This window comes from Tribolium castaneum, chromosome 2, assembly GCF_031307605.1.
Source record: "Tribolium castaneum strain GA2 chromosome 2, icTriCast1.1, whole genome shotgun sequence".
NCBI classification, from domain to species: domain Eukaryota; kingdom Metazoa; phylum Arthropoda; class Insecta; order Coleoptera; family Tenebrionidae; genus Tribolium; species Tribolium castaneum.
This window is the reverse complement of record NC_087395.1, coordinates 15374155-15394646: the sequence shown is the minus strand read 5'-3', so window position 1 is coordinate 15394646 and position 20492 is coordinate 15374155. Positions and strand designations below refer to the sequence as shown.

Genomic DNA, 20492 nt, shown 5'->3' with positions numbered 1-20492 from the left:
AAAGGAGCTGCAAAGTTAATGTTAAAAGTTCTTTTTTATCGCGTTGTTGGAGCAAAAGAAAAAAATTCGTATTTTTCCTAAACAATAAAAAAATTGGTCACCTACGGGACAAAGTCCCGTCGTCAGTTTTTCTGTCTGTTAAAAATGTAAAACTCAACATTTCTGCATTTTTTTCCTATAATTAGTGAATTGGTTTGATTTAAATTAATTTAAAACGATTTGGCGCCGAGACGGCTTAAGCGCCCTCATTTTTCAGAAAATCCTGCGATTTTGTATCAAGTTATAGGCTTACCGGGTGAAGGCAGCTGCGAGCTGCACCTGGAACTGTGCTCGCTCAGACTCTCCGAGTTGCCGCCGATTGAGATACTTATAGGCTGCCAATGCATGTGACCTATTGGCGAGGATTGTAACAAAACAAACTCAGTCTCACCTACGCCGCTCGAGCTGTTCGTTCGAGAGCGGTAATCTCGTGGAAAATCTAAACAAAAGAAGCCACTAAGCAGTGTTAACGCCACACAAGCCCGCCACCAACCAGCAATATACACAGCTATTGAATTCACAACATATGTACAACACAAACACACGAAAAGAAACAAAACACATGCACCGTAATAAAATACTTTATTGTAGGTATGGCATTAATCACAATCTACAAAATAAATAAATAGTGCTAGAGGTAGATACAAAAGATGGTACAGTTAGCAACATGCAACCGTGAATTCAATAACTGCATATAAAAGAAATATCCAATTTTCCAAGACTAGAATTGGAAGAAGTCGGTAGAAAACTTAACGTAAAATGGCCCTTAAAATAATACTGCTGATTTATTGCTTCGCGTAATTTAATCTCGCTTGATTCCCCCACCACTAGCGGAAGCCTCAGTGTTAGTTTTCTTTTTAAGTGCGGCACCATCGTGCTTCGTTACGCTTTCGTCGTAACTGACTTTCTTTATTTTTTCTGTGCTTCGTTTACGTGCAACGAGAGATTCACCTTGATTCGAGTCGGGGCTGGGAGGGATCACCGATGTTTGGGGGACGTCGGGTTCGATTGTTATTTTCGTTTCTTTCTCCTCCGTTTCTTCAAGGACGTCTTCGCAAGCCTCCTCGTTCAAGGTCTGGAGGGCGCCGCAAATCATCTGCTCCTCGAGAGTCACCTACAGGACGGCATTAATCAAACCACTAAATAAATACACGCGGAAAGCCAACTCACCTGGTACTGTACAACACGGAAGCAAATTACGAAAAGTTTGTTAATTAAAAGTATACTAAACGACTTTTCTAGCGATAGACTGGATAGACGGACAACTATTTTAACTAATATTGGTAATTTTATGGTATTTAAAAATCCAATCTATCGCTGGTAAAATTATGACAAAAATAGTAAACAAACTATGTACCTGTTTTTCCATTACGGTCTGTTTGCGTTGGCTTATTTCTTTACTGTCTTTTTCAGTCTGGTTGTTTTTAGTGACGCTAGCTGAAAATGTTTTTTTTTAATTATACTGAATCATTAATCAGTACAAATAGCTTTAAGGCTTTATATTATGCTACTGTAATAAAAATGGCACCAAATCAAACAAAAAAATTTAGATATTTTAATTTTATAAATATTGGAAATTTATTAGTCATCTTTTAAGCACATATGATAATAATTAAAAAACTATTCGTTCATGAATGAATTCATCTGATTTTAGGATTTACATTAATTATTACATTACTGTATGGAATTTTCTCGTAGTACAGGAATCTGTACATGTATATTTATAAAAAAAACTTACGTATAAAAAAATCACGTATTCACAAAAATAAATGTAATTATTGTAGAAACATTTTCTTTGTACACCATAAAGTTTTACAACAGATAATGGTGTTTACGCTCACAATAAGATGTTTTGACAATGGTGACCTTAAAATATTTACGATACCGATCAGTTCGTCTGAAAGACTACAGCCTGTCTGCAATAAATCACACAATAAGCTTGCCTTGCCTGAGTGATTAGCTGTAAGGATCCTTGCAGTTTAGGGTAATCATAATAAAAATTTAATAAAGAAAATAATATTGGACTAAAAATTAATTTTTATTTAATTATAGTTGACTTCCTGCGATTTAGAGAAAATAGTTTAGATTACAAGAGCCTTATATCGTTAAATAACTTATTAATAGAGTCTAATTTTTACGTTGCCCTCTTGTAAACAGTTTGTAATTATAAGTAAGTTCAGATAAAATATAAATTATGTCTATTTTTTACAAATAGAAGCGTTTACTTAACACATCCGTAAAATATGTACTGCTTTTCCATTTTTGTATGAATAAAGATGATACCAAATTGCAATCTCCACACAAAGCGTTTACTTTATGAACTTCAGCAGGTAAAGGTTTAAACACAGTTAATGTCAAGCCTAATATACTGGCTATAGTATTTTCCTTGCTAAAATCAATCGATACTATTGATTTAATTCATGTTTTTTTATGTATTTGTGTTCGATTTTATTGATAAAATATGTGCCATTTAGTTATTAAATAACAAAAACCGCAAATCAAATAAAAACTCACTTTTACGCTCGGGTTTAGGCACTCGTTTCGTCGTCTCGTCGTGCCTGAAAACATTACTGACTTCATGCTCCCGTAACGAAATTAACATCACTTTGAACATTTCCCAATCTCCGAATGACATATTCAACAACTGGAAAACAACAGTCACAAAATAATATTCCAAAAACCAAGTTTTTGTACCTTTTTCAATTCATCTAAATCACAGTGTAGCAAAACCTTCCCACTAATATTATGCTGTTTGATCACTTTACAATAATCAGGAACTGCGGCCGAATTCAAATCTTCGGTAACACCCAACAATTTACACACTCCATCCACACTTAACGTTGATAGCCGTTTCTCAAAAACTTCCGGCTATAAAACCAATTTATTAATTTTAATATTGATTAGAAATATTTTTTACCGCAAGTGATGTTACTGGTGCTAGTGGTATCATTTGTGGGTTGGTAACTTGCACCGGTTCGTAGGGGGACCACCCAATAAGTCCCGATGGTTGTTGGTACATTGTGGGTTTGGAAGATGGGCGATTGCGGCGTGTTAGACCTGGTCTGGGTGAGATCCATTCTGGGTTTGCTGGATTTGACCATGGCATGGTTGGTGGAAGCACGGATAAGTTGCGTGGGGTTGTCATCAGTAAACCATCGTCATCCAAAGACTGAGTTTCTTCTAATAAAATTACGGAAAATATTTTTTTAATGAGTCACCACATTCCTTTTTCAGAAAATATTGGGCAAAATCAGAAATATCACCGCAGTATGTCAAAAAAAAGTAATGTAATTGCCTTTTTTGGGTGCTTAAGCGGGTTTTTGACTCAAAATTCAAGTTTAAATCAGGTCGAGAAATTACCAATTAGTGACTCTTGTAGTGAGAAACGTAAAAATTCGCTAAATTTCGTCAAAAATTAAACAAAAAACCACAAAATCAAGAACGTTTAGTAACGTCCTTATGCAAAAGAGAAAAAATGGTGTTATTTTAATACTTTGTTTATTTCGAGCCTTTCAGTATATTTTTGAGCTAATAATAAGTTAAGTTTTTTCACATTAAACCAAAACCAAAAAACCACAAATGTAGGTCAAAAATGAGGTTATTTTTCCTTTTTTCGAATATTTTTGCCAACTTTCAGCTAGTATAGGTATTTTTTTTTGACACATTTCGTCAACAAAAAGTCACACATGGTATTATTTTCACCTACTCGCGTTTACTCACCTTTTTGAACTGCTAACTCTTTTGCGAGATTTCGCTAACTAGACCAAAATATTAAATTAAGTGAAAATGTGGCATTTTTTTTCAGCAAAAAACAATTATTCCCAAAAATTTTATTAAAAATAAGTTAGAAAAATTGAAAAAAAAGGTTTTGTTTTTACTCTATTCAAACGTATTAACACATTTTTGAGTCAAAAACACAGTTTTTTGCACACTTTATTCGCTAGACCACACTGTACAATCACAGAATTAGATCAAAATTTACTGCTTTTTTGAGTATTTTACGATGTGTTGCAGCCAAAATTATAATTTCTTCAAGAAAAACTAATTAGATAACATATATTTGTCTCTTTCGAATGGTTTAGCAAAATTTTCCGCCAGAAATACAATTATTTTTTCTCGAAATAAGATGAAACACCAACCAATTAAGGTCAAAAATTGTAATTTTCTCTTTCGTCCCTTTTTTTAAACTTAAGTGTGTTTTTGAAGTGAAAAATTAGAAATTATGTAATAAGTAACGCTTGTTTAGACACTTTTTTGAGGCTAAAAAAATTCTTGTAAAGTTTCGCTAAACAGAACCGAAAAGTCACTGCAGTCGTCTTAAAACGACATTATTTTCTCACTTTTTGAGTGTTTTATACCGTATTTTCAACATTTCAAGATATTTATTTCCTCAAACAATTTATGTTAAAAATGATAAAATTTTCGCGTTTTTCCCTTTCTTAAAACTTAAGTATGTTTTTGAAGTGAAACACAGTAATTCTTTTAAAGAATTTCCTCAAAAGTAAGTACGAAAAATAACAAATTGTGTAGTAAGTAACGCTTGGTTAAGCACTATTTTGAGCTAAAAAAAGTCTAGCAAGATTTCGCTAAATGGAATCGAAAAATCACTGCATTTGTGTTGAAATAACATTATTTTCATTATTTTCTCTCTTTTCGAGTGTTTTATTCCATATTTCAAATGTTACCTCAAAACTGAATCGAAAAATAAGCAAATCAGATCGAAAATTATGTTTTTTTGTTTGTTTAAACACGTTTTGGAGCTGAGAAGGCTATTTTTTGCGAGATCTAAAATAACATTGTTTTCTCTTTTTCCCGTGGCTTATCACGTTTTTCGACAAAAAGTCAATTATTTTAAATATAAGTCGAAATAAATTGTTTTGTTTTTGTCTTATGAACTTAATTAATTGCTAAACCAAAATTTTTCGATAAATTTCGCTTAACCGCAGTGAACAATTAAAAATGCACATACCTTTAATCACTTTTTTCAAATACGGGTCTAAGTTAATCGTAAACGGGAGGAATATCTTCAAATCACTAACCAACAAGCTTGAGCGATGAAAAGTAAGGAAAATATCAAATTTCTTCTCGTCTCTGTCGAGTTCGAGGAGAGGTTCGGTGTCTTTAACAGTAGGAATGTGGGGTCGAATTCTACAATAAACTAATTAACCCCTAATTAATTCATTTGACGAAAACCTACTTATCAAAAATTGACTTAAGTGAAGTATTGTCATCTAAACCATCCTCATACAACTCGTAATGGTAAATAATCCACGACGTCCTAAAGGGCCACTGCTCGGTGATATTAATCCACGACGCCAACCTATACCAATTAAAATCAATCTGAAACGCCTTCAACAACCTCCCCGTGATATAAACAACGTTCATGAGCCTCCTCATCGAGCGCGGATTCACGTCACTGAAATAATCATCAGTGAGCAGCATCTTGGTCAAGTCTTGAGCCCCGCCAATTTTGTTCAAATTCGATCCGATTGAACTCGCCACCGATTCGGATAGTTTGAGCTTGCGCGAGTTTTTGCGGCCTGGGGGTTTTAGTTTCTCCTGACTTGACATGAGGGCACTCTCGCTTGATAATCGGCGACTCGACGACTAAAATTCAGTTCTAAATTCTCGTTTTTTTTTTTAAATTAGAAAACATACAGAACGTGCCAAGAAGTTACTAAGACTCTCCTCGTTTTCGGTCCAAGCACCCGTTTGTTTACGATGCGCCTGCGCAGTCTGTTGAGCTACTTTGACTTTGCGTAGCCCGGAATTTTGCAAATAGAAGGGTAGGTGCACCATATTGCTTAAGTAATTGTGGCCGCCGATGTTGTTTTCGCTAAATAATCGGCGCGTGTTCATTTCAACAGCCTGGAAGTGTACATATGGTAATGCGTTTTTACAAGAGAAAGTAAAATTGGGCTCTTGTTGGTTCAAAAACTGTTTTTCAAAATGGAGAAACAAGGCATCCAAGTATAAACACACGTAAACAATCGCTCGCCTTTGTATTCAAGTGTGTATCCTAAAAGTTTCAGTCAGCAGTATATTATACAGAGTGTTACATGGTTTTTTCAATAAAATGTTCCATAAAATATGAACAAAAAAATAAGGCAAGGATATTTGTGTTTTTTTTTGGTACCTACAACTTTACTTTTTGGAAAAAACTAATTGATAAATAATTAATACACTAAAAAATTTGTATTTTTTTATAATTAGCTTACAACTTTATCAATAAATTAAAAAAAAAGGATTTCAAAATCGTGGAACGAGGCACCCAAGTATAAACACACGTAAACAATCGCTCGCCTTTGTATTCAAGTCTGTATCCTAAAAGTTTCAGTCAGTAGTATATTATACAGAGTGTTACATGGTTTTTTCAATAAAATGTTCAAAAAAATATGAACAAAGAAAATAACGCAAGGATATTTGGTTTTTTTTGGTACCCAAAACATTACTTTTTGGAAAAAAAAACTAATTGATAAATAATTAATACACTGAAAAAATGTGTATTTTTTTAATTAGCTTACAACTTTATCAATGAATTAAAAAAAAGGAGTATCTAAGCTCATTAATTATACTTAGTTTTTTTAGCTAACTCATAAACCTTCTCCTTCTTCCTTCTCGTTATATAATAAATTCTCATTTTGTTTTTCAAAATCGAGAAACAAGGCACCCAAGTGTAAACACAATTAAACAATTGCTCGGCTTTGTATACAAGTATGTAAAGTTTCACTCAGCAGTGAATATACAGAGAGTTACATAGTTTTTTCTATAAAACGTTCTATAAAATATAAACAAAAAAGCAACCATATTTGTTTTTTCTTGGTACCTTCAACTGTTTACTTTTGGAAAAAACTAATCATAAATAATTACAATACTAAAAAAATGTGTATTTTTTATTTGGCTTGTAATTTAATCAAAAAATTTAAAAAAATGTGTATTTAAACTCATGCTCCATAACTTCTGTACAAAAGAGTACAGGAAAAAAAATTATCACACTGTGAGAAAAACTAATTTATTACTTCATCTTTTATACTGTACTCAAATAGTACATTGTTGTATATATTTTAATTTTTTAAGAAATATACTGCTTTAATATGTTTTCAGTAGCATGAACGAAAACCTATTGTTTTACATCCACCAATTAAATAAAAAAATGAGAGGAAAAACCAGAAACTACATTTGAGTAATAATTGTAATTGTAATCTCTTTCAGCAATTATTTTTTTTACAAAATTATCAATAATTTTCAAAAATGTGCATATTTGTCAGTGATTTTTGTTTGACTTCTTTAATGCCACCACAAATCCAAAAAACCCTTAGGAAATTCTTTTTTCACTTTTGCTTCATGTTCGCGTTTTTTTCCTTGTTAATTTTTTATTTTTGTTATCTAATTCTTTCTTTTCTTTATTTATTGACTGTTATTTTAGAGGATTCTTTTCATTCCTTTTTACACTAAGGCTAAGAATTTTTTTAAATATGACTCAAAATTTTTCAGTGGAGAGATTTTAAAAATACCAATTTAAAACAGCGATAAATAGTTGTTTTTCAATAATACTAAAATAGGTAAAAATAATACTATTTTTGACCCGACTTGTAATTTATCGGCTTGCTTTCGAAGAAATTACATACAATTATTGAATTATTTGCTAATATTCTCAAAAAAAAAAAGAAATGTTATCTTTGACTTAATTTAGTAATGCTTCAAGCCAATATAGTAAATTCCCAGGGAAAATAAAATTTAACTCGAAAATCTGTTTGAACATTCGAAACAGAGACGAAAATAACACAAATAAAAACTGTGATGCAAGAAAAGATAAGTAGATAACAAATGAGAAGTGAGCACTTTTCTCTTTCTATTGCCCTAACTGCATCTTCTGACTCAAAATTTTTGTGTTTGTTTAGACATTTGTAACTTTTATAGTTAAAAATATATTTTTGGAAAGAAAAAGAAGATAATCACTTTATTTTGTTACTTACTGTCTTTACTACAATGAAGTTTCGACAAAATTTAATGACTTTTTGGCTTATTTCAAAACTAAAGTGCTTTAAAAAATGTCTAACTCCTTAAAAAAGAAAACAATTATTTTCAGGTTATTTTCAACGAAATTTTGTATTGCAACGATGCTTGAAAAAGGAATTATTTCCGGATAAAATTTTTTGGTGCGATTTAATTAAAAAACTAGCTTGAACATTAAAAAAAAAGACAGAATACGCCTTTATCGACATTTTTTCCAACTTATTTAGAATAAGACTGTGATAAAACGCTGAAATTACTACAATAATTTACTTATTTTAATAGAACTGTTTTAGCCCTTTCACAGTTTTGTAGTAAAAAATGTTTAAGAATGCTGTAATTTAATGAAAAAATTAAAAAATATTATTCGGTGAACACGGATTCTGACTACAGTTCGTACAACATGAAACAAAAAACAAATCACAGCCAACCCTTATTCCAATTTATCCTAGATAATTTATACTGTGAAAATACTTTTCGAGAAAGACTAAAAATTAAAAGTAACAGAAAAACAATTTCATAGTAAAAAAAATATCTCATAAAATCCCACTTTTGTAGCAATAAAAGCACTTTATATTGCTCTAATATTTTTTCTGAAAGCAAATAATTTCGTATTCACCCTGTAAAAGAGTTTTGCGATTCTTCTATTGTCATATTTTTGAACAAGAGCACAATTTTACCATTTGGAAAATTAACGAAAGGTTAAAGCACAACACGACTAGACATTGACACAGGTTAGGTAAGAATAAAAAACAATGACCGGACTCATTTTTTTAAACTGACCTGTTCCCAAGCCACCTGTTTGAATATAAACAAAAGCATTAAAAAGAAACTTTGCAAAATCGTGTCGTGATTTCAACCAACTTACCTTTGCTATAACATGGGGATCTATTGCTAATATCACAATGAACGGGCTATTGGCGTCTGAGAACAACATATGAACAGTGTCTAAAATCAACAAAACTTTGTCTTGCTCGCAACTGTCCAAACCATCGACCACTATGACCAGACGAGTCTGCTGCGAACTCAGACTGTCCAAGCACTTCACCATATCCTTCATCAAGTTCACCTATAATTATTTATTAAAACTGTTATTTAGTAAATTCGGTCAAGTGGTCATCGTACTACCTCCTGTCTCAAAGCTTGCAAAAACCCCTCCGACTTCAGCGTCTCCAGCCTGGCGATGGTCCGCTGCAAATGACGCCGTTGCGAAAACAGCACAGATTTGAACAATCTGCTCCAAGTGTAGACATTGGCGACGACAGCGACGCCCAAAAGAAGCGCGTCCGTGATTAAAACAATTTGAAGAGTAAAACGGACCATTTCGTGTGAGTTATTATCATCAGAATTGACGTGGACTAAGTACACAGTCAAGGCACAAGTTCCGACTAATACACAGAGAAAAATTATCTCAAAAACAGCAACGTATGGAACGCAACACAATTTGCGTAGCTTCCAAGTCGAGGATGATTTCACTGGTTTTGGCTTGAAAGCTCGGTACAGGCGAGTGGCTAAAGCTCCGTAATCGTTTTCTATGGCGTCGTACAAGGAGCCGATCATTTGGACAACTGAGTTTTCGCCTCCGGCCGTACTACTGACCCGGGTCTGGTCAGTGAAATAAAATCTGAAATTTTTTCGAGTTGGAACAAATTTTTTGTGTAAATTACAAATTGCCTATTCAAAAATTATTTTTTTAAGATAATGCGGTCATTTGATCATGTTTTTGAGTTTAAAACTGCTGATAAACATTGGATTTAATTTATGTCGTAGTTTTTGTCAAAAAATGTGCAATTGTAATTTCAAAAAATTAAAAGAAATACGTATGTCAAAAACAAAACAAAAATACTCTTGAAAAATGATCGCATTTTTTTTCTTATGTTATCATTTGTTTGAACACTTGATGCCATATTATTTAATCATCCTAAATAAAGACTTGCAACTGCTGAGATCGCTCTTCGGATTTAGCAGGTAAACATAACTTAAAAATTTTGATTTTAAAAATTCTAAATTCCCGACACCTTGTACGAAAATATTGTAGCCACTGACAGGAAATTATTTTGAAACAAACTTTTAGGATAAAATTTAAAAATAATAGGATAAAATTATTTAGGATAAAATAATAATTAATATTTTAATTTATTATTTTTTATTTTATCATTTTGGAAAAAGCAGGGTTTAAATGTTTTTTTAGCAAAAATTTCGTAAAAAATGTGAAGATCTCCAAAAACAATTAATTTAAATTAAAAACTCAAAAACACCTTACTTTGGGCTCAATTTATATTGATATTATATTATATTTTTTGCTCAAAATATCCTTTAAACATCGTTTGTTTTAAAATAACGCTAGATATCCGAAAATTTAAATTAATTAACGCATATAAGGCTAAAGTTATATATTTATAATTCTGTTCAAATACAGGATTAACAGATAGTTTAGTGATTAGGAAGCTATAAAAAATTACATAATGAAAAATATGTTTCATTTTTTGTTTTTAATATAAAGAGCGTCCTTTTAAAAGAACTCTAAGACACAGAAGCTCATTACAAAAAATATTATAATGTTTCTTGCCAAATTCCAACGTAGTAGTAATTTTCTGAGCATTGTACAAGCATATTTATACAAGAAACTTCAAAAAGTTTAGATTACCATTTACCAGAATTCAACATATACACTTGTAATGAGTAATTAGTTTCTCCACCTGTCTAAGAGTAGCAACAACCGATTTAAACAGAAATAAGAAAACATTTTAATCTTTTAATTAAATAATGTAGGTATATTATAAAAAAATAAAAAAAGAGCAATAGCTGATTTCTATGCAACTATTAATTTTGAGATATAGTAAAAATTACTTTTAGGACTTACCTTGTATACAGTCAGGTCAGAACAAGACACTTTAAATCATAATTGTCAACGAGACAGTAATAAAAAAATCTCAAATGGTATACTAACAGAATTGTGTCACAAAATTCTATTTATATTATGTAATTTTTGTGGTATTTAATAGATAATTTTTCATAATATTTTTCGGCTTTTTAAATAAAACTGTTTGGTTAAAATTGTGTAAAATTAGTATACAAATATTTGCCTTGAGTGGCATATCTCACTACTTATACTGGTTATACACCTAATAAAAATACCACATTACAAGAAATAACATAACATTAAAATAAAAAATTATTTAAATTTGTTTGAGTTCTAAAATCTTGTCAGATTTCTATTTTTTGAATTAGGTACTTAGGGCTGATCTATAGATTTTACTTCAGCCTTCTACTATAACCCAGATTTTATACATTTGTTAGAAGTTATAAAAGGTCAAAAAAACATCATCTTTAAAAAACACTCTCCTTGTGGAGTTATTTTCTGGCGTAGCAAATAATTTGTAAAGGTTTAAATATACAAAAAAATGTTTACAAAATATAATCTTTGAGCTGCTCAAAAAAATTGCATAGCTCTTAAATTATCAATTTCTGTCGCACGTTTGCATAAAAAATAACAATTAATAAACACAATTATAATTTACACAAGACTTTTTTTTGTTGGTTCGTTATTTTACCGTGTTATCTAACTAACCAAGATAATTGTTATGATAAGTGTTCAAACAATCGATGTTGGAATTACAAAGTGTAAATGTCAATGTTGTATTATTATTATTAATTTGTAGAACTCTTAGAAAATCTAAACAGTTGCAAATGAAATAAAAAATACAAAATCAAACACCTTACGGAAAATTCCTTTGCAACTTTGGAATCTTTAATTATTAAAGAGAACGTTGTGCAAATGCTAAACTTCGCCCGAAATTTCATATAATTCATTTTATTAATCGAAGCACTTTACTAAACTTTCCTGGCTGCTTAGCTTGCCACCCTGTTTAAAAGCACTCACCTAATGGGATTGGCGGAAACTCCATCATAGGGCACCGCCCCTGGTGGATTACAGAACAAAACTTGCAAAATCAGCTTAATATTGTTCAATTTTCGGGTCAATTTCACGTTGAAATTGTAAGGCCAGTCCCAGTCATACCTCTTATTGGCGAACCAAACCAAAGCGAGAAAAATGTACGAAATTAGAAGAAAAGCTACTGCTGTTGACAGTCCAATGATCCAGCTTTGCACCGAAAGTCCGACAATCGTGCCCACAATTAGCGACAAATGCAACAAAACCAAAAACATGAGACTTGTGAACTGAAACACTGGGTCCACCCATTCCCGTGCGAAATTCTTCATTTCCTCACGCAATTTATTAAGGAGGAATGATTTACCACTCCCCCATTTCGCATAAAGTCCTACTGTAATGGGCATCGAGAGCGAGGGTTCGCTCAAAATATCAGCAAGTGCGCTACTGTACAAATCATACCCTAACATATTCTCATTGTCTTCGTTGGTGTTCAACCGCCCTGAAAACACACACAACAAGAATTTATTTAACTTGAGATTGTTGGCACAACTCACTGGCGCCGAAAATCTGGCCGAGGATTGTTTTCTGGTGGTTAATATCGATATTGTAGGGGGTTTCCCCGGCCCGGTTCGGCCGGTAAAGCAGTTGACTGTGTTTGGGGTTACGCAGTAAAATCTCGACAATTCCTTTAGATCGTGCTCTCATGGCGATATGTAACGCTGTATCGCCTTTTTTATCCGCCGCCGAAACTTTTGCCTTTTTGTCGAGGAGTAATTGCACGATTTCGGCGTTACGTGAACGTACGGCTTTCAAAAGTGGAGTGTCGCCATCTTTGGTTGCGATTTCGAGATCAGGGTTTGCGCTGAGGAGGAGTTTGACGATGGCAATGTTGCCTTTTTCGACAGACATGTAAATTGCCGTTTTTTGGTCTTTGCCGGCGATGTCGACGTCGGCGTATTTCTTGAGTAAGGATTCGACGCATGCGCGATGGCCGCCTTTGACGGCGTGGATTAAGTTGGTATCGCCGAAACGGTCCTGGAAAGCACCTAATTAAATGTCCATTTTTTCTAACAATTATTGTCAAAATTCACTCAAAGGCTAGACAAAACTTTTAAAGTTAGCTTCACATTTTGGTAGTTTATTGCAAAAAATAAAATAAACATATCTCTTTCTAGTTTTTTTTTAATTTGAGTTACCAATACAGTCAACTGCTGCTTTTTGTCGTTATCATAGGAATATACGGGGTGTTTATGTTGCATTTTCTCAATTTTGATCAGCATGTAAGATTCGATCATATCATGTGATACATCGTTATGATCACAAATAAAAACACATTTCAAAAATAGATAAAGCGAATATGCCTTCCATAAGAAAAATCAAAGTTAAGTGTTAAGCGTTAAAGTTAAGCGCGATGACAAGTAGATTCCTTGTAAAAAAATTACCGTTTTTTTTTTCAATAATTCAAAAACAAAAAAAACACATCAAATTTTCTAGAAGATAATTATTGTTCAGCATAAAAATGCGCAACTTTGCTCTAATTTAACCGACCTCGTATCTCTTAACGGACACTGTATCCTACTTTCCACTATTATCTATTTTATTATTATCATCTATATAATGTTATATTTCAAATTTGAAGTCCCGATTGCAAATCGATCAAGAGTAAATCGACAAAGTGGGATTTTTTTTCTGTAATTTGCTGCTGATTATTTTCACGCTTATTCCTAAGCCTGGGCGCGATATTTCTGTATCACTTACCGCACAATTTCTTCAGCAACAGCAGTCAATATTTAGAATTGTAAAAAAAATGAAACAAATGTGCTCTTTACTTAATTTCTTGATTTTTTGAAAAATGCTTTGGTTTGAAAATTCATAACTTGACAATGAAAATTGATGTCTTTGTTCTATTTTTTCAAATAAAGTTACAAAATGTGAGGCTAACTTGTGAAAAAAATATGTATCAAAAAATCATGGCATCTTAGGAGCCTACCTAAGAAGATCGGAAAGAGAATATCCCTCATATTTCAGTTTAAAAGTCAAAGTTCTATAAGAGGCTGTTAAAAAACGAATGTAAAATAGGACAGCGTGTTACAAAATTAGCGAATTCCGAGTTCAGAGCGTTGTAGTGATTAGTGAATCACTTCACTAGTCCAAATATTAAAACAATAATAAATATTCGGGACTTCCCCACAAAGATACATTGGTTTCTTCAAATGCAGGCAAAAAATCTCAGTGTCTGTTGTTATTTATGGTGTACATGATTGTGGAAAATAATAATGTAAAACAATTTCTCGAAAAATTAGCTTTACTTTGGAAAAAAAAAATCTTAAATCTTCGTATTTTTTTTTAAATCAAACAAAAATTACTAAATTTTAAGATTTTTTACTCCAAAATAAAACTTACATTTTGAAAAATTTACATTTACATTTATTTACATTATTATTCTCCTCGAAAAATTCTCGAAAAATTAGCTTTATTTTGGAAAAAAAATCTTAAATTTTCGTAAGCTAATATTTTAAAAAACTGTCGTAACTGATTTATGGTTCAGTAAAAATCACTGAAATAAAATTGAAACTGATCTATTTATACAAAGTGTCTGGTAAGAAAGTCTTTTCTGTCTTACATCATATTGTAGTGTAATTAATTCTCCATCGTTTAGGCTATTCATTCAGTTTTTTATTCAAGAAGAAATAACTATTTTTTGTGCCGAGCCAAAAACTAAGGACACCCTGCACATTTGTTTCTTATTTGTTGTATCATGTCTACTATTTTTTACCTAATACATATTACATATTTATTTTTTGCAAAGATACGTTAATAAACATTATCAAATTAGCAGTCACTTATTTTTAAAAATTGTTAATTTAAATTAACATTTATTTACATCAAAATACAAAAATATTTAAACCAAACTTGTCATATTACTCTAATTAAATAAATAATTGCCAAAATAAATGTCTACATTATTCTACATTTTAAAAATTTTTATTCTAAATAAATAAATAAATTTTTTATTCTATTAATAGAATACCGAATATTTTGTCTGAAATTACAAATATTTACTCAAAAGTTTCAGCAATTGGATCTTCCATTTCTGTTATATTTTTCTGACAGATGCCTCAAAAAAAACGTTAAGTAACAAAAATCAATCAATCAGACAAACCTCTTCGTTTCCCACTTTGCAATAGTTAATTAGAATTATCTCACAGATTATATTTTTTATTAGTGACGTTTTATCCACATTCTTACACAATTCTTGTTATGCTGTTTAATTTTATTCAGTTTGTTACTTGCTATTATCGCGAACGCAAAGTCATAAATAAAATCAGAATTTTGTCATTTAAAATTTTTAAATTGACTGAACGTGATTGTTCGCGGTTAGGGTTTGCCATTGATAGTAATCTATTGACAAAAAGAAAAAACAATCCGGATTAAAGGGTAAGTCTGCAATTTTTCCTTTTATATTTTTTTAAATCTGTAATTTTTTCAACTAATTTAATAGCACATTGCTGTAATTTCATCGGTTTTAATTTAATTATTATTTAAGAACATGATGTGATGGAAGTTACTACAAACTGTAGCAGAAAATATCAGAAAAGTCAGCCCACTTTTTCAATGACTTTGTTTTATTTTTAATATCTTGCTAAAAACTGTAGCAAAAGAAGATGCCATAACAATAAATATCTATTTTTTTTTTCAATTTATTGCCATTGACAATGAGTGAGGTATTGGAAATAATATAAGTGTATTTTATTTTTATTAATTTTATTTTGATTTATTTTTTATGTCTTGCTATTGTAGCAGAACTGCAGAAGATGTCACAAAAGTAAGTTCATTTTTACCAAAATGTAAATACGCCATTGCCTTTTTTGCTAATAATTTGTCATAGGATTTACAGTGAAACAAAAAAGTAGGAATTTAAACAGAAAAACATCGGGTGACTATTCGGAAATAAAATTAACTAGACGCCCTCTGGTGATGACTTTTGAACTATGTCGAAAACAGTAAAGAAATTTTCGTAATTCCACATTTAACTGACATTTAATGAATTGTTCAACAATTTTGCGTGTATAGTGTTAATTACTTACAATAGAAAGAATCCCTTTAAAAGTACGTGGTGGTAAATATTAGAGTTGACTTTGGTTCTGTAGTTTTTCGTGGTATAAAGTGTTTATTGTTGGAACTTGAATGTGGATAAAAAGTGAAAAATATTTAAATTTTGATTACGAAGTGTTATCAAACAGTTGTCTAATTAAAGATTATAAGTAATGGATCACAGCGAACACAAAGTTTGGCTCAAGAAACCAATAAATTAGTGAAGTGCGTGAATTTTAGGTTAGAATTTTCCACTGAAAAAATCATGAAATGCTGCGGTAAATCTACAAAATTACAATAAAGATTAACAACTGCTGATACATTTAAACGTAAATTATGCCAAAAGGTAGGCTTTTCAATGTCTTTGTAATAATTTTCCAATAAAGAAAGTGAACCAAACAGTCATTCGTTATTCGTGTTTTCCTCGTCATCTCTCATTTGTCAACATAAGTTTCTTGCATCAAATATACAATAGTTATTCCGCATAAGCAATGCAATAATTGTGAAGCCTCAAAATTCGTACAACGCTCAAAATATCCGAATAAACATTTTCCCGCCATTTATGGTTACTGTTTTCGACCTAGCTCAGTGGCGCCCCCAACGGTAATTTTATTTCCGAATAAAATATTGGCTACGCCAGCGGTTGCCACTCGAAAGTGAATGACATTTGTGTATAAAATTTTCATATCAACATTTCAAATTCGAAAAAAATCTCAAATTTGTAATTAACCTGACTATAAGACACAATTTTTAACTTTCAACAACCCGATTACGTTGCCACAACCAACGTTACAACGCTTCAACATTTTTTTTATTATTAAAAATAAACCTTTCTAGTTTAAAATCTTAAATTAAAATTTGACTAACCTGTATATTGATATAAGCCCCGGCGGCGATTAGCGCCGTAACAATCTCATTATTGCCCTCCTTGCACGCAATGGTCAACGCACTGCACCCATCCTTATCCAGCGCATTGACATTGGGCTTATACTCCAGGAGAAGGTTCACAACTTCTACAAAATTCCCTTGCGTCGCCATCAACAACGCCGTCCAGGAGTACATCCCAGCCGTGTCCACATTCGCCCCCGCCTTCAGCAGCATCGCCACAATCTCCGTGTACCCCTTCCTGGAGGCCCACACCAGGGCCGTCGTCCCGTACTTGTCCCCCACGTTGACTTTCGCCCCGTGGCTGATCAAAGCCTCGGTTATCTCCGTGTAGCCCCGACCTGCGGCCCACAACAGCGACGAGATGTGGTAGTTCCCGTGGGCGTTGACCTCGGCCCCCTTCTCGAGCAGGAGGTGCACCACGTCTATGCGCCCCTTGTACGTGGCCCACATCAGAGACGTCCAGTTGCCCATGTCTCTGTGCTCAATGTTGGCGTTGTGCTCGAGCAGTTGCAGGACGATGTCCGCGTGCCCCTCCTTGGAGGCGCACAGGAGGGCCGTCCAGGAGTCGCAGTCCTCGGCGTTGGCGTCGGCGCCGTAGGCCAGCAACTCGCGGACGAAGGCCGAACGGCCCTTTGTGGCGGCGAGCATAAGGGCCGTAGTGCCATTCTCGTCGCGGTCATCGACTTGGACTTGCTTGCTTTCGAGGAGGTTTTTAAGGCCTTGGAGGTTGTCCTCGTTGATGAATCCTGACAGTGTCCGGAAACATAAAGACACCATCGACTCACTGCGGTGCAGCGTCTGTCAAAGAAAAAATCAAGTCAAAAACACTAAACCCCTCAATTATTCTACCTCCATGTTGTTACGTGTGTTAGTGGCAAAAAACGCATACTTGGCAAAATTAATGCAACGAACAACGAACAAACCTTTTACAATGATAATTGTTAACACAACCTTACGGTACGAAAATAATTTGGCGACTTTATAGCGGAATTAAGTTTGTAAATTTAGAATGAACATAAAACAAAGCGTTATTTCGGGGGCTATTTCGGAGTTAATTTATCGAACTCATGCATTAACTAACGGTATGCGAATGTCGTCTGATTCCAAGTCCGAAGCTGAATTTTTTGTTACTTTGGTCGCCGCCTTCGGGTGCTGTGAGGGTGAAAGTTGGTAAATGTAATTGACTTAGAGAACCTCTCCAGTTCGTTTCGGGAATATGAAGAGTTAGAAATGATGGGCGACGGCGAGAAGATTCGACAGCTGGATGGGGGCCTGCGATGCTGTGACGCTGTTTGGGGCTACTTGAGGGGCCCGACATTGTGAAGGGGGCTGGCCGAAAATGTAAGACTTTGTTTATGTTTGCAATTTCTTAATTAAGATAGTGGGAAACAAGAGCGACTTTGAAACGTGCTAAAGAGAGAAGCTCTTGTTAAGAAATAAAAAAAACGATGAACAGTTTAGACGAATGCAAAAAAATCTCACAAACTGTTTTTCGAAAAAATTACAGAAAATTAGTTAAAATCACGAAGTTTACAAGACCCCTATAAAACCGTTTTTTTAATTGCATTTTGAATTGAGGACAAACAATTATTGTGCAAAGACAACTACCATTATAAATAATAAAAAAAAATAAACTAGAAAACAAATATAGTGTCGCGGATTTTTTTATAGGAAATTTAATTCTCTACAACTTTCTTCCTAACATTTGATGAAACAATAAAAAATTTTCAATACTGGAATATTTTTTAAAATGAATAAAAACTAGACAAGTCACTAACAGTGGCGTCTAGTTAATTTTATTTCCGAATTTCGAGAATAAAATTAACTAGACGCCCTCTGGTGATGACTTTTGAACTATGTCGAAAACAGTAGCGAAATTTTCGTAATTCCACATTTAATTGACATCTAATAAATTGTTTAACAATTTTGCGTGTATTCGGAAATAAAATTAACTAGACGCCCTCTGGTGATGACTTTTGAACTATGTCGAAAACAGTAAAGAAATTTTCGTAATGCCACATTTAACTGACATTTAATGAATTGTTCAACAATTTTGCGTGTATAGTGTTAATTACTTACAATAGAAAGAATTACTTTAAAAGTACGTGGTGGTAAATACTAGCGTTGACTTTGGTTCTGTAGTTTTTCGTGGTATAAAGTGTTTATTGTTGGAACTTGAAAGTGGATAAAAAGTGAAAAATATTTAAATTTTGATTACAAAGTGTTATCAAACAGTTGTCTAATTAAAGATTATAAGTAATGGATCACAGCGAACACAAAGTTTGGCTCAAGAAACCAATAAATTAGTGAAGTGTTATGAATTTTAGGTTAGAATTTTCCACTGAAAAAATCATGAAATGCTGCGGTAAATCTACAAAACTACAATAAAGATTAACAACTGCTGATACATTTAAAAGTAAATTATGCCAAAAGGTAGGCTTTTCAATGTCTTTGTAATAATTTTCCAATAAAGAAAGTGAACCAAACAGTCATTCGTTATTCGTGTTTTCCTCGTCATTTCTCATTTGTCAACATAAGTTTCTTGCATCAAAGATGCAATAATCATTCCGCATAGGCAATGTAATAATTGTGAAGCCCCAAAATTCGTACAACGCTCAAAATATCCGAATAAACATTTTCCCGCCATTTATGATTACTGTTTTCGACCTAGCTCAGTGACGCCCCCAACGGTAATTTTACTTCCGAATAGTAATAATTCCTTACATTAGAGGGAATCATTTTAAAAGTACGTGGTGGTAAATACTAGCTTTGACTTTGGTTCTGCGGTTTTTCGTGGTATAAAGTGTTTATTGTTGGAATTTGAAAGTGGATAAAAAGTGAAAAAGATTTAAATTTTTATTACAAAGTGTTATCCAACAGTTGTCTAAATAAAGACTATAGTAATGGATCACAGCGAACACAAAGTTGGGCTCAAGAAGTTTGTGAATTTTAGGTTAGAATTTTTCCACTGATAAAATCATGAAATATTTCGATAAATCAACAAAACTACAATTCAGATTAACAACTGCTAATACACTTAAACGTAAATTATGCCAAAAGGTAGGCTTTTCAATGTCTTTGTAATAATTTTCCAATAAAGAAAGTGAACCAAAAAGTCATCGTTATTCGTGTTTTCCTCGTCATCTCTAATTTGTTTACATTCGTTTCTTGCAACAGTCATTCCTCATAGGCAATGTAATAATTGTGAAGCCTCAAAATTCGTACAACGTTCAGAATATCCGAATAAACATTTTCCCGCCATTTATGGTTACTGTTTTCGACCTAGCTCAGTGGCGCCCCCAACGGTAACTTTACTTCCGAATAATATTTCTATAAAATTAATCTTTAAATTATTTTTTTTTTTGTATTTTGATAACGTTAAGGAACAAAGTAAGTGAAGTCTGTTGCAGAAGTAAGAACGAAATTGCCACAAAGATGCAAAAAATATAGTAAAAGATGTTTATTAAACAATTTCGATTAACGATGGCAAACATACTTATTTGACAAGTTGTCAAAGATAATGTATTAAAAACATAATAATAAAAAACACTGTGGCGATAAC

The 20492-nt window shown here is 32.7% G+C and overlaps 1 protein-coding gene across 2 annotated transcripts in view; it reads right to left on the bottom strand.

Moving 5' to 3' along the window:
- Positions 1 to 20492, bottom strand: part of Arms (Ankyrin repeat-rich membrane spanning) — a 32292-nt gene that overhangs the window by 2962 nt on the left and 8838 nt on the right. Inside the window, exons 2-18 of one of the 2 annotated variants that reach the window (XM_015983238.2) lie at positions 18012 to 18259; positions 16910 to 17728; positions 12502 to 12982; positions 11936 to 12446; positions 9181 to 9676; positions 8921 to 9121; positions 8836 to 8850; positions 5698 to 5907; positions 5237 to 5646; positions 5009 to 5187; positions 2957 to 3219; positions 2734 to 2907; positions 2554 to 2683; positions 1397 to 1476; positions 1210 to 1215; positions 991 to 1153; positions 293 to 478 (exon numbers count right to left, since the gene is read on the bottom strand). In XM_015983238.2, coding sequence (XP_015838724.1) covers positions 293 to 478; positions 991 to 1153; positions 1210 to 1215; positions 1397 to 1476; positions 2554 to 2683; positions 2734 to 2907; positions 2957 to 3219; positions 5009 to 5187; positions 5237 to 5646; positions 5698 to 5907; positions 8836 to 8850; positions 8921 to 9121; positions 9181 to 9676; positions 11936 to 12446; positions 12502 to 12982; positions 16910 to 17728; positions 18012 to 18248 — 4561 coding nt within the window. In that variant the 5' untranslated portion in view covers positions 18249 to 18259. The remainder of the gene's footprint in view (positions 1 to 292; positions 479 to 990; positions 1154 to 1209; positions 1216 to 1396; positions 1477 to 2553; positions 2684 to 2733; positions 2908 to 2956; positions 3220 to 5008; positions 5188 to 5236; positions 5647 to 5697; positions 5908 to 8835; positions 8851 to 8920; positions 9122 to 9180; positions 9677 to 11935; positions 12447 to 12501; positions 12983 to 16909; positions 17729 to 18011; positions 18260 to 20492) is intronic. The other variant, XM_015983240.2, reaches the window with a different exon arrangement.